The following is a 13,588-nucleotide window of genomic DNA, read 5'->3' as shown; positions in this document are numbered from 1 at the left end:
CCTAACACACATCTGCTTGGGTCCTAGAAGGACTTCTTGGCTGGCTCTCGCAGCTGGGTTCGTTACAACAATCAAGAAGGAGCCTTTCATCTTTTAACTGCCTCCTAGGTCTCCCATCTCCCTGGAGGAGCTCATCCTCCTCCAAGGTGCCTACCCTCTTCCATTCTGTCAAGCTGTCCTCTGCTTTTTTTCTGCATAGCAGCCTCCTAAAGACCAAATGGCCCTAAAGGTTGAAGCAGCCCTGCAGTGAACCTTTAAAGGTAGGCACTGGCAGGAAAGTCAGAACGCACAGAGGCTGGTATGAGAAGAGGCTGCAGGAGGGAAGCTAGAGACCCCCACAGGAAAGTGAATGGGGTCACCGCCCCCCCTTCTACTACCCCCCTCACTGCAACATGGAAGACATCTCTCAGTCGGAGCATCCCTTGGAATTCCTTCTAACTTGATTTTACCCGGATTAAAGTGGAGTTGGAAAAGCCAGTGGAATTTCTGAGAGGCCTATACAAACTGCTCGAAACACAGCACAGATCCAAGAGTACGTTTGATTTAGTCTCCGATTGAAATGGCCTGGGAATGGTGACTGCTGTCTTCCTCACTGAGCATGATAAAGGTTCAGGATTGCTATTTATTATCTCTGGGGTAGTTTTTTCTTTCTCTTTGAAGACCCCTTCGTGAAATCACCTATCTTGGGTTCTCCTGCTGTCTCAAGATGCAAATCAAGACTGCAGAGTCAGGGACAGGTAGTCCTGGAGCAATACGCCCCGAGTGACAGGCCTGACAATCAGAGTGACGGATTGGGGAGGAAAAGTGGTCCTCGAAGTGAGGCAGTGACACCAGCGCGCCTCCACTGGCCGCCGGGAGCACGGAGACGCGGTCTCTCCAGAGGCCGGCGCACAAAGAACCAGCTTCATCTTCTGATGATCCGCGGATGAGAACTTTAATGTCAGAACTATGACTCTGTAAAATCTTTGCCAAGTGCGAAGCTGGCAATGCACACTCTATCCGAAAGACGCAGGGAAGGTGAAAGGATACAAGAGTGCATTGTTATTTTTAATAAAGTTTTTATTCCGAACTTTTCCCAGGAAAAGGTAGTGTGCATTTTTCCCCGCGAGAAGAAAAGGAGGGGGCGGGGGAGAGGAGTCGTAGCTCTAGAGTTTGCATCGACGTGCAGCACTTAGAGAGATCCCCAACTCCTCTGGGACACTGGCCTCTCCAGTGGTCGCAGGTCCTCCCAACATAGAAGCTAGGTGCGGTACAGTGAGGGAATTTTAAGCCTCTAAACAGGGCACGAGAAGAAACCTGAAACACTCGAACACCGAACCTATAAATCAGTGCGCAGACACCGCGCGCCAGGCGCGTCCGGGTGGCGCGCACAGCCTACGGTACACACCTCATCTGAACCACCTCCCCGGGAGAGGAGTCCTCAAACTTGCAGGCTAAGGACAGGATGGGCTCCAAGTTGCTGGAGCGGCTGAGGCCCCGTCCCGAGAACCAAGGATGCCTCCGAGGCTCGGGCGCTTCCAAGTGAGTACACCCGGGAGAAGCCAATTCGGAGAACAGAACTGGACGCGATCAGAGCCCGAGCAGAGCCCAAGCAAGGCCGAAGCGGGGCTGGGGCTCTGGAGGCGCGGCCCGCCCCCAGGCGGCCTTCGCGAGAGGCTTAGGCTCAGCAGTACCGGAGCCAGCGCCGTGCGCTCCTACCCCGCACCCAGACACACTCGGCCGGCGGAAGACTGCCCCCGCCAGCACCTCCACCCCGGTGGTGTGAAGGAAGAGTGGAGAGAGAGAGACAGGAAAGCCAGCGGAGGATAGGGCGCAGAGCCCAGGATCCCAGTGTGGGACACCCGAGCAAAGGCAGCGCAGCTGGGGGGAGGGGAGAAGTACAGTGGGTGGTAAAGGCCGAGGCGACCGCGGCGCACGGGCGAGGCCCCTTTAAGGCTCTCCCCTCCCACAGGCGGTGCTGGCCTCCGCCTCCGCCCCCGCTCTCCCCGCCCCGGGGTCCCGGCGAGAGCTGCGATTGGGCGGGTGCGGCGATCCCTTTGAAGTGTGGCTGCCGATCGCGGCTATTTGACGTGCGGCTCGCGGAAGGCGAAGGTTTTTGTGTTGCTGTCCCCGGCTGGTGGTGGCGGCGGCGGCGGCGGCGTCGGTGGAGGAGGGGTGGAGGCGCGGCGACTGCTGCACCGCGCTCCACGCTGCGGAGCGCGCCCACCCGCCCCGGGAGCTCGCCTCCCCGGTGCTGCCCCTCCCTCCCCGCCCCCCCAGTGGCGCTGCCCCCTCCAAATGAGCGATTCGCCCGCTGGATCTAACCCAAGGACACCCGAAAGCAGCGGCAGCGGCAGCGGCGGCGGCGGGAAGAGGCCGGCGGGGCCGGCAGCGGTGTCCCTCCTGCCACCGGCGGACCCCCTGCGCCAGGCGAACCGGCTCCCTATCAGGGTCCTGAAGATGCTGAGCGCTCACACCGGCCACCTCCTGCATCCGGAGTACCTGCAGCCGCTGTCTTCCACTCCCGTCAGCCCCATTGAGGTCAGTACCTTGGTCTCCGCCCGCCCAGCGCCGTCCCCATTCCGCCCACCGCTGCCGGGCCCACGGCCCTACACCCTGCGCCCCGGGGCTCGGCGCGACGCTCGGGTCCGGCCACACTGGCGGACGGACTGAGGAGGGACCGAGGACGGAGGGATCATAGCCCACTCGGTTCTACCCAGGTTTCTCTGTGGAAGGTTCCCCTTCCACGGTCGCCCTTCGGAGCTCCGTGTTTTGTCTTGGATTGGGTTTGCTGTTGGAGTCTCCACTGGGTCCTTTACTTTTCCGCGGCACCCAGTTCTAGGCCAGAGATGATCTCTCCTGGGCTCCCCCGCCCCCGACCCACCCACCCACCGCCCCAACCTGGGTGTGTTTTCTTTGAATCCCGGATCGCCCCCGACCCACCCCGCCTCTGTCCCATCTCGTTAGAGCGCTCGACTCCCGGACACTCCCGATCCCAGGTCTTTCTTCCTCCCACTCGCCTGGGTGCCCTCCGGAGAGGGAGGGGCTCCTGAGGAGCGCCGCCCGCAGCCCCAGCCTCAGAACGTCTTCTCCCCGCTTCTCCCCTGGCGCCACCGCCGGAAACCCGTCCCAAGCGAAGTTCCCCAAACTGAAGGAATAAGTTTTTCCTTGGGCTTAGAGGAGGGGGGAGATTAGAAGGAAGGGGGCAAGTCGCAGCTCCGACTCCAGAGAAGCCCCCCTCGCCCGCTGTGGTGGACTCCTTCCACTGCCCCGTTCCCCAGGGCCTGTGGCGCACTCCGGGACCCGGCGCCGCGGGGATCCCGCGGACGGGCTGCGAGAGCGCAGTTCTGCCCAGCTGCGCCGCCCACCGGGCGCTCGCGCTCAAACCTTTCCCCGAGGCCTTCCGTTTCGCCGCCGCCGCCGCCGCCGGTGCTCTCCGCGCCCACCCTGCTCCCTAGGCACCCCCACTGGCACCCCTGGTTGCTCCGTGGGGTCTTGTAGTCTCACGCCTTCTCCCCTTGCCGCTGTCTCCCACAGCTGGACGCCAAGAAGAGCCCATTGGCGCTGCTGGCCCAGACTTGCTCGCAAATCGGCAAGCCGGACCCGCCGCCCTCGTCGAAGCTCAACTCGGTGGCGGCGGCTGCCAACGGGCTGGGAGCAGAGAAGGACCCTGGCCGCTCCGCCTCCGGTGCCGCCTCCGCGTCTGCGGCGCTCAAGCAGCTGGGGGACTCCCCAGTCGAGGACAAGTCCAGCTTCAAGCCCTATTCCAAGGGCTCCAGCGGCGATTCCCGTAAAGACAGCGGCTCATCCTCTGTGTCCTCCACCTCTTCCTCGTCCTCCTTGTCCCCGGGAGACAAGGCAGGCTTCAGGGTCCCCAGCGCCGCCTGCACGCCCTTTCCCCCGCATGGAGCGCCAGTCTCCACGTCGTCGTCCTCGTCTTCGCCCGGTGGTTCCCGGGGCGGCTCCCCGCACCACTCTGACTGCAAGAACGGCGGCGGTGGGGGTGGCAGCGCGGAGCTGGACAAGAAAGACCAGGAGCCCAAGCCCAGCCCGGAGGCTGTAGCCGGCAGCCGCGGCAGCAGTGGGGAGCCTGGCTCACACGGCGGCGGTGCCGAGGTCGGCGCCTCTGGGCGCAAGTCGGAGCCGCCCTCGGCGCTGGTGGGGGCCGGCCATGTGGCGCCGGTGTCACCCTACAAACCGGGTCACTCAGTTTTCCCGCTGCCACCCTCCAGCATCGGCTACCACGGCTCCATCGTGGGCGCATACGCCGGCTACCCGTCTCAGTTCGTGCCTGGCCTGGATCCTAGCAAGTCTGGCCTCGTGGGAGGCCAGCTGTCGGGGGGCCTGGGCCTGCCACCCGGCAAGCCCCCCAGCTCAAGCCCACTCACCGGGGCCTCCCCGCCCTCCTTCCTGCAAGGATTATGCCGCGACCCCTACTGCCTGGGAGGTTACCACAGCGCCTCGCACCTTGGTGGCTCCAGCTGCTCCACTTGCAGCGCGCACGACCCAGCCGGGCCCAGCCTGAAGGCCGGGGGCTACCCGCTGGTGTACCCCGGGCACCCGCTGCAGCCCGCCGCGCTCTCATCCAGTGCCGCCCAGGCCGCGCTCCCAGGCCATCCCCTCTACACTTACGGCTTCATGCTGCAGAACGAACCGCTGCCACACAGCTGCAACTGGGTAGCGGCCAGCGGGCCCTGCGACAAGCGCTTTGCCACCTCAGAGGAGCTGCTCAGCCACCTACGGACTCACACGGCCCTGCCGGGCGCAGAGAAACTTCTGGCCACCTACCCTGGGGCCTCGGGCCTGGGCAGCGCCGCTGCAGCAGCTGCAGCCGCCGCCACCTGCCATCTGCACCTCCCCCCGCCCTCCGCCCCAGGCAGCCCCGGGTCGCTGTCATTGCGGAGTCCACACACTTTGGGGCTAAGCCGGTACCACCCCTATGGCAAGAGCCACTTATCCACAGCTGGGGGCCTGGCCATGCCATCCCTCCCCACAGCCGGACCCTACTACTCGCCATATGCGCTGTATGGACAGAGACTAGCCTCAGCCTCCGCGCTTGGATACCAGTAACTACAGCTCTTCCTCCCACCTCCTTTCTGACCCTCCCTCCTCCCTCTCCCCAGCCTCCTGGCCTGGCCGCTGCAACCTCCACTACTGCTTGTCCCTGCCAGATTCCCCGCCCAGACCCTCCCCACTGGACTGTGTATTTATTTACTATAATGTTAGCTTACAAGCTGGGAATATAAGTGCATTAACGGCCCACACGAGTCAATGGTATGCAAAAAGTCTGTGTTCCCCCAAATAATATTAATCACACAAGTAACGACATGTTCCCTGCCCCTCTTCCTTTAATTTCTTTCTTAGATATAAGTTTTAATTTTTTCCTTTTTTTTTTCTTTGGTTTGGTTGTAGGGGAACAGGGAGAGTTGGGGTTCTGGGGTTCTTCTCTTTGTTTTGTTCTCCCTTCCTGGGGAGTTTCTTGCATGCTTCTTAACCATTAAAACTACACTTCATTTCCCCCTTTTCCTCTTTCCCCTTCATTCCCCCATTTCCTCCCATTTGAGGTTCTGTTTTTACCTTTGTACATGGAACAGAGAGGAGATATTTTTTGTCATGCATTTGGGGAATGCAAGGAGGGGCCTTCGTGGCAGGAGGTCTTACCTCTTTTGACCCAGAACTCTGCTCTGTGACTTCTCCCCTGCAACCCTCTCCTAGGGTCCCTGGTCTTTGTCCTGGCCCCCCGAATTAGAGCCTTTCTCCCCTACTTGCTCTGAGCGCGGACTGAGAGAGGGGCCCCAGTGGCCTAGGACAGAGCCCTTCTACTTCCAGGCTTTTCAGGCCCCAAACAGCCAGTGGTCACACTACCCGCTGGTGGGGGCCTGTAGGGCTCATCCTACTCGATTAAAAGTCCTAGGAGGGCTTGCTGGCATGATACTTGGCTCTCTATATTTTGCGAAGTGCTTTTATAGTCGTTGTTTTTCTCCGTTATTGGGGTAGCGGTCCCTCTCCTGGCGGTGGGGGTGGCGTCTGTGATCCTTGCTAGATTCCTCCAAAGCAGACCAGTGGCCCCATCTGCGGGCAGTACAACCTTTTAGCTCCGTTGGGGGAAGATTGGGCAGCAAGGGAGCACACATATTTCAATAGCCCCCTTCACCCCTTCCCAGGCCAGACCCAACAGATTCCCCAAAGTTAGGGGCTTCCTTGGGCTCCCTCAGTGACTGGGATTGAAGACTCAGCCCCTGGGTCTTCTTCCCCACACCGTTCTTCTTCCTGGTCTTGCGCAGCATCGCGGGGGCTGCGGGGCCTATTTGGGATGAATAGAGCTCTCCCTTGGTAAGACTTATTTTGTTAATAAATGAAATACTTGGCTATATTCACACCGTGGTGTGTTTCTCTCTTGCCTTACCCACCACCCCACTTCCAGATACCTAAGCAGATGCCTTTCTTTTATACTTGTTTAAAATATCTTACAGTTTCCTTCTCAGATTTCCATGCACGGACGAGTTTAATGCCTTTCCTCGAGAAAGGGGGGAGAAAAAAAACTGCCAAGGCATTACGAATAACATAAAACCACCTTTATTTTTTTTTTATTCTACTTGGTTATTTAGCTACCAGCCTCACTTCAAAGACCTTGACATTTCCTGGGGACAGGGTGGAGAGAGAGTGTAAATGTGGATTTTTCCTCTGGGCCTAGGTTCGAGGTTAGATGGGTTGAGAAGGGAACCAGGTCCCAGGGCTCAGACTCCTGGCTGCACAGTCCGAGGCCTAAGGGTGAGCCAAGACGACGTGCCTCTGGCGCCACCTGGTGGCAGACAGAGACTGGCGCCATCCCCGACGGCTCGTTAAGCGCTTCCCATTCTAAATGCAGGGGTTTTCCTCTTCCCTGACGACGCTTTTATGCATACGAAACCAAAGGGTAAAGGCACCTGCTTGAAGGGGTGCTTCACAAGGCTTGAAGGCTCCCCGAGGTCAGCGCTGGCTTGTCCGCCCCAGTCATCTGCGCTCCCAGAGACTTAACGGGGTTTGGGTTTGGCTGAGAAGGCGCGGCGATTGCTAGGGACCTTGAAGCCACTCCACGTCCCTGTTTTCTTGATCTTGCACGACTGACACTGACATCTCGCCCTCCGGCAGGAGAGGGTGGGGTGCCGTTTATTAGGCAGGTGGGACGAGGATGGAACACCTCCCCACGACGCGGGGAGCCCCCGAGGCCGGGAGAGAGGGTCGCCGGCTGCGGGAGGGGGTGGCCCCCAGCCGCGTCCTCCCCGGGGCTCGCTGACTCCCGGGACCCAGCCGGGCACCTGCCGAGACCCGCCCGGCGCCTGTCCCCGCGACCGGACCCCGGCGCCCGGCCCCTCAGCATGGCCTTCCTCGCCCCCTCCTGGCTGCGCTCGTCTGCGTCCGGGCCGCGCGGCTTCGGGATCTGTTGTTGCTGTTGTGTTGTTTGGCTTGGCTTTTTCTGAGGAATGAGACCCATCGGGCAGTTCGTGCTCCGCAATTCGTGTGCTTCTGGAACATCTGCAGACCCGAGGTCAAGGGCGGAAGGCGGGGCAGGGATGCTGGAGTCGCTGAGCGGGCGTGAGCCTCCCGGGGCGTCCCGTCCTCCGCACTTGAGCGCCCCTGGGCATAAGGTGTTTTTGTGAGGTTGGGGGTGGGGGAAGGTTGCATCTATATCTTCGATTCTGGGCAATATCCCTTCACCAGTCAAGAGAAGCTCGGGCTTCTGCAGATACGGTGGGCGCTGGCCACCATAAAACCCTAAGCGTGCCTCTGGGAAAGGGCCCAGGGCAGCTGGCGTCGCGGGGCCCCAGGGACACTGAGTCAGTGAGAGACTAAATATGTCGCCCGAGACCAGCTCAGCCTCTTCCTGAGGAATCATCATTCCCCAATTTCTCAGAGTTCAAACTGGCCCGAATCTTTAAAAGACCTGAAATGTAGTGACTTGCACTAATTTTCTTTTTCCTCTGTTGCTTTGTGTGCCGTCGGTTATTTGCTTCCCACCTTCCCTTTCTCTCAAGTCCCCCCCTCTTCTGAAGCACCTTTGAAATTCCTGCTAAAACTGCTGGGAATTGCTCCCCCTGCAGGGGGACTGAAACTTTCCTCTTTCTTAAACCGCAGGGTCTTCAGACCTGCCTACCCGAGGACCACTAGGCTCCCCTTACTGGGACCAAACCTAGGAAGACTAACTCCAGTAGCAAACTCTCCGGGTGGCAAAAGATGCTTTTCTGTGGCTGCTTGGCTTCCAATGAGGTTTCAGAATGCAGGTTAGACACTCCAAACCAGAAAGGAGCCCCCTACTACCATAGTGGCAACAAAGAGTAGGTCCTGTAGCCTGGAGTGTCTCAGTTCTCACCCGGAAATGTCAGCCCTCCCCACCATAAATGGGTGGCATTCCTAACAAATGTAGCTGTTTTAATTAGCTGGTGGGGAGTTTGTTACTTTCAGTAGCTAAATTCTCATTAAACAAAGTTGCTGTTTTAATAGAGATAATACTCCCCCACCAACTGTTTAATTTGCATAATTAATTCACCCAGCAACTCTTTTCTTTGAGAAGCACCTCCACCTTCTCTTTCTCCACCTTCTTCTCATCCTAAGCCTCCTCCCCTTCTTCCTCCTAATCTCTCCCAGGCGCCAGAAATGGGGCCTGTGTTCCTCAGGCACCAGGAAGGGTGGAAGCCACAGAGCTGGAACTTGAGACACTGGACGTTCCTGGCTCCAGGTCATATTTTCACACCTCTTGCCTGGTTATTTTTGTGGCCTCGTGGGCAGCTGTGGGAGGGAGGGAGGAGGAGAGAGAGGGGAAAGGCTCGCCCTCAGGTATAGGTTTGACACAAACAGAATTGTGTGGTGTTAATTTTTAACTTCCCAATCATCCCCCCGCAGACCCGCCTCCTAAGAAGTCTGTAGTCCAGACTGGGGGGGCCTCCGCCATCTTTAGGCAGCCCTAACTGCCTCGCCATACCCCGCATCCTGTAATGCATCTCTTGGTATATGAACTAACTCCTTCCTAATGTATGTCTGGTTTACCGTGGCATTCGTCTTAAAATAGTCCTTTGGCTCTGTGCTTTATTAATCATTCTGGAGGGGAAGCTGCACTCCACTTTTCTGTTTGATTTGATTTCATTCATCCTGTCTTTTTGTAAAATAGATGGTTGAGTGCATCCGATAATGTATGGTTTAATTTGGAGCACTATGGGTTTGAATTACCATTTTCATAATGTGCTGTGCATTAATGTGTTACATCATTTATAAAGAGGAATGTGCTGGGTTTCAAACTTTCTCCTGAAAGCCAAAGTCACCTAAAAGAAACAAAGCCAAATCACACCGACCCATCTTCTTACCTCACTGCCAGAGAAACTCCTGCCTCCCCCACCCGGCGAAATCTGCCAAGGCTCATAAAACCCAACATGAGGCTTTTGTGTTCACATAATGCAGGTGGGTGTCAAGGTTTGGGGGGAACTTGCACATGGCTGCCCAGGAGCCATCAACGGCAGTACAAAGCTTCCCCTCATTATTGCATAACAACAGCTTTGCAGCCAGCCCCGTTTTGCGGAGACCTCCAGTGGACGGCTCTCGACCCTAATCCCAGCACTCCCTCCCCAATGGCTGTAATAACACCAGCTGTCTGTTACTCAAACTCTGACTGAGGAGGAAAAAGCACTGATTATCCAAATACAGTCATTAAAGGGGAAATGTGTTTTTAGGACTGTCAGAGTGATTAATGAGGGCTAGCCGTCTTTGCAAATGCACTTGTTTAGTCTAACTGGCAGCTTCTATTTTCCTATTGATTTATTGCAGCCGTTGCCGGGCCTTGGTGTGTGCGAAGTCAGGGCACTTCACAACTGTGCCCTGTTTAAACAGGAAAAGCATGCACCATTTTGTCCGGGAGGGAGGGAGCAGCCCAAAGTCTCTCCCTTCAGTTCAATCTCCAGGGCCCCAGACCAACAAAGAAGACATTAAAAACCTGCAGCCCAGAGAGGGAAGGAAACTGCCTCCCCTGGGTTGTCCCCGGTCACTCAGTTCCAAGGTCAGTGGAGACGCACCATGGCGCCTGGACAAAGCCTGCCCTATTGTCACACTCAGCATGCCCACATTTTCTCCTCCAGTCCCCCCAAACCACCTGTCAGCCACGGAGTCCAAGTACAGGAAGGGCACCCAGCAGAGGGGGAGGCAGGGGAGGGGACTGACGGGCAGGGCCAGGCAAAAACAGAACATGAAGCAACCCCCATGGCCCCAGGGTGGGAACAAGGTCAGGGGCCTTGCAGGAAATTGATTAAGCCCAATGGGTGATTGCAACTTCTAAAAAGAGGTGGGGGGTCCACAAGAGAGGTAGCTACTTCTTTCCACTTGTACAGTTTATATTTTGACAAATGATGTATCTAATGGCCAAAAGAGAGAAATGGCAGCTTGGAAACAGAGTCCCAGTATTTGGGATTATACGTCCAGGCAGTCAATCATCGCGGCAAACAGAATGTACAGAATTCCTGCTACATGCTCCGCACAATGCTGGATGCCGGGAGACAGAAGGAAACTCAGACAAAACTCCCACCCATTCTTCTTGGGGGAGACGAGACATTGCCCGGGAGACAGGGAGCAAGAAAGCATTATGCATAACTGCATTTGGGCCGATCTAATAAAGCGCTAAATCCTTCTGTGCAGACAGTGGAGAATAGGACAGGATATGATAAGGTGCTAATTGTGAAGATCAGATGGTCGGGCTGCAGGAGCTGGAGGGCGGGGGCGCTTACTGGGGCCGATGTTGGGGACCTTCCCATGGGAGCGTCAATCTGTTGGGAGGCTCCCCAGTTCCCCCTGGGCTGGAAAGATGGCTGAGGCCTTCATTCCAGAGTGGTGAGAGGGCTGGAACTTGGAGCCTCTGAGCCCGTAATTTCCATTTCTAAAGCAGATCAAGGAACAAGCTTCACTAATGTTGTAAACAACACATCTGAATTTTCTTCCACCCGCCCTCTCCAGGCAGCTACACCTTCCACAGAGCATTCCAGGCATGGAAGTGGTTTGTACTCCTTCCTAAACGAAGTGCCTTTCCAAGTTCTCCCAGGGTGGTGGCGCATCACCAGCATTATTAACACTTCCTAAAACAGGAAAAGCTGTCAGTGAATTTGGATCACAAATGAACTGGGAAAACTGTCTCTTAAGAAAAAAAGAAGTGGAACCTGCTGGCTGAGAAAAAAATGAAGTGACCATATTTTATAAACTTCAAAATGGAGCCAATGGTATAAGTGCTTTGGCGAACTTTAGGACTATCCTAGACAGTTCAGGAAGCCTGGTCATTGTACGTATAGTAGAAAGAGCATTAAAATGAGAGTCAGAAAATCTGGATTTTGTTCTGGTTCTGAAAGTTAATCGCTTTGTGACCTTGAGCAAGTCATTTAATCTCTCTGAGTCTCTTTTCCCGTTTCTGAAATGAAGCCATTGAGCCCTATCGTCTTTAAGTCCTTTCTAACTGGAATAGCCTCTGAGTTGGTAAATGTTTAAAGAGCGAAGCATTGTGGAGGTCAGCGTTGGTCAGGATGCCTGGTCACTGGCCCCCAGTCTTATGCAATCTACAGTTCCTTTCAGGACAGCAAATGTGGAAGATCCAGAAAAAGAAAGCTCACGACTTCTCCTAAATCATGGAGAGTGGGTAGAACACAGACAAGGAGAATATGTAATGTGGACTTCTCACCCAGAGAACTGGCTTCAACAAAATGAATTATTAAAATATTTTTAATTTGATGAAATGCTGAATATAGGGTGATTCAGGTATTTCAGAGACTACGTGAGTGCTGAAGTGGGTCAAGTATTATTATTAAAAATAATGTTGAGAATCCTGTGAGGTTAGACCAAGGTCTTCAACAAGAATCACATTTTTCATAGCCTACAGCCAATTGCTTTTGGAAAATGGGACTGGCAAGGGAAGAAATGAAAAGCAGATAAATATCAAACTGCAGTGGGGGCACCTTTGCTCTGAGTGGGCAGTGGGTATCTCCACAGTTCCTTGGGATATGAAATAAAATTATCCTTCTGGAGTTTAAATGAGAGCCAGATTTCAGAATGGAAACTGTAATTGGGAAAATGTCATTGCACATTTCTGCATGTCCTGTGTGCTCTCCTGGGTATGTGTACATAGGAGTGTGCGTGTATGTGTGGTGTCAGTTATATACAGGTTTGTACACAGTCCATAAGGAAATAGTGTGACTGCTCTTCTTACTTTTGACAACTTCAGATTTGTGTGCCACCAATCAAATGTACAGAAATGATATGATAGGCCAGGTCCTTGTCAGGTTGCTCAGTTGGTTGGAGCATCGTCCCATACACCTAAAGGTTGCAGGTTCAATCCCCGGTCAGGGTGCATATGGGAGGTAACTGATAGATGTTTCTCTCACACCTCTCTCTCTCACACACACAATTCTCTCTCTCTCTCTGTCTCCTCCCATTTCCTCCCCGCGACAAAATCAATAAACATATCCTTGGATGAGGATTAAAAATAATTTTAAAAAAGAAGAAATGATAGGCCTGCCCACCCTAGGGCAGTTCAAAAAGCATCATTTTGTGTGTGCCATGACACAGTTAAATATGCTGGGCATCTTTTACTTACAGCAAGTTTCCAGTTCCCTTCAATGAGCAAAATGAAATTTGGAGAGGCTAAGTAAATTACCCAAGGTCTCACAGTTAAAGAGCTGTGGAGACAGGCTTCTAACACAGTTCTAATTATAAAACCCTTTGCATTAAGCCATGTAGCTTCAGACTTTGTATTTAGTTGGGTCTAGATGCTACAGACAGAATTAGGAGAACTTTCTCATCAAAACATTTTGACCAATGTGCCTGAATGTGTTGGGACCATGCTAGATACCATGCAATTCGAACAACATTGGCCATGCCCTTCCCTTCCAAGAGATGAGGTGCTGCTCAGTACAATGGGTTTGGCTCATTCAGTAAACTTCACAGAGTACCCACGACATACTAGGCACTATGGTCTACTCTGTGGGTTAAAAAGATGGAGAGAGACATCAACCTTGCCTCAAGAAGCTTATAGCCTACTGGAAGGCCTATGTGTAAGCTAATTAAGGTATGATGGACGAAGAGCTCAGGTAATGCTTTTGTAATAGTCAGTATAGGCTAAATTATGCTGTGTAACAAATTAACCCCAAAATCTGAGGGGTTTAACACAACAAAGACTTATCTTTCACTTATACTACATCTCCATTGTGGATTAATAGGGATATCTGTAACAGCCAGTTTAACTGGAGAAGCAAAACCAGAAAATAGAGTAAGGCACTTATCTGGAGGCATTGGCTTGTGTGATTGTGGTGGCTACCTAAGCAAGCGGAAGTCTACAGGGCAGGCAGGGAGGCAGGGAGTAGGACAAGCAAGCTGAAGCTTCATTGGCATGGGCCTTTTGGAGTTCCTGAGCTGAGGCAAAGCCTAAGGCCTGCTTTAAGGAGCTTTCCTGATTATATCAGGCCCACCCCAGTTACCCTCTCTTTTGATCCACACATTTGCAAAATTCCTTCAAAGAAGCGCCTAGATCGGTATTTGATTAAATAACTGAGGACCATGTAGTTCAGTCTAACCAAGGTGACACATCAGAAAGCATCAGTGTTGCATGTAA

General features: G+C 54.5%; 1 protein-coding gene across 1 annotated transcript; it reads left to right on the top strand.

Moving 5' to 3' along the window:
- Nucleotides 1-2,248: 2,248 nt before the first annotated feature.
- On the top strand, nt 2,249-6,475 carry ZNF703 (zinc finger protein 703). The gene is made up of 2 exons (XM_054566040.1): nt 2,249-2,520; nt 3,517-6,475. Exons 1-2 carry the CDS (start codon nt 2,278-2,280, stop codon nt 5,047-5,049), a joined length of 1,776 nt encoding a protein of 591 aa, XP_054422015.1. The 5' UTR covers nt 2,249-2,277; the 3' UTR covers nt 5,050-6,475.
- The last annotated feature ends 7,113 nt before the right edge of the window (nt 6,476-13,588 follow it).

Source organism: Pteronotus mesoamericanus, unplaced genomic scaffold (genome assembly GCF_021234165.1).
Source record: "Pteronotus mesoamericanus isolate MK-2021 breed Mesoamerican mustached bat unplaced genomic scaffold, CSHL_Meso_final contig_169, whole genome shotgun sequence".
In the NCBI taxonomy this organism is placed as follows: Eukaryota; Metazoa; Chordata; class Mammalia; order Chiroptera; family Mormoopidae; genus Pteronotus; species Pteronotus mesoamericanus.
Note: the sequence above shows the minus strand (reverse complement) of the source record. Positions and strands in the feature narration are given on the sequence as shown.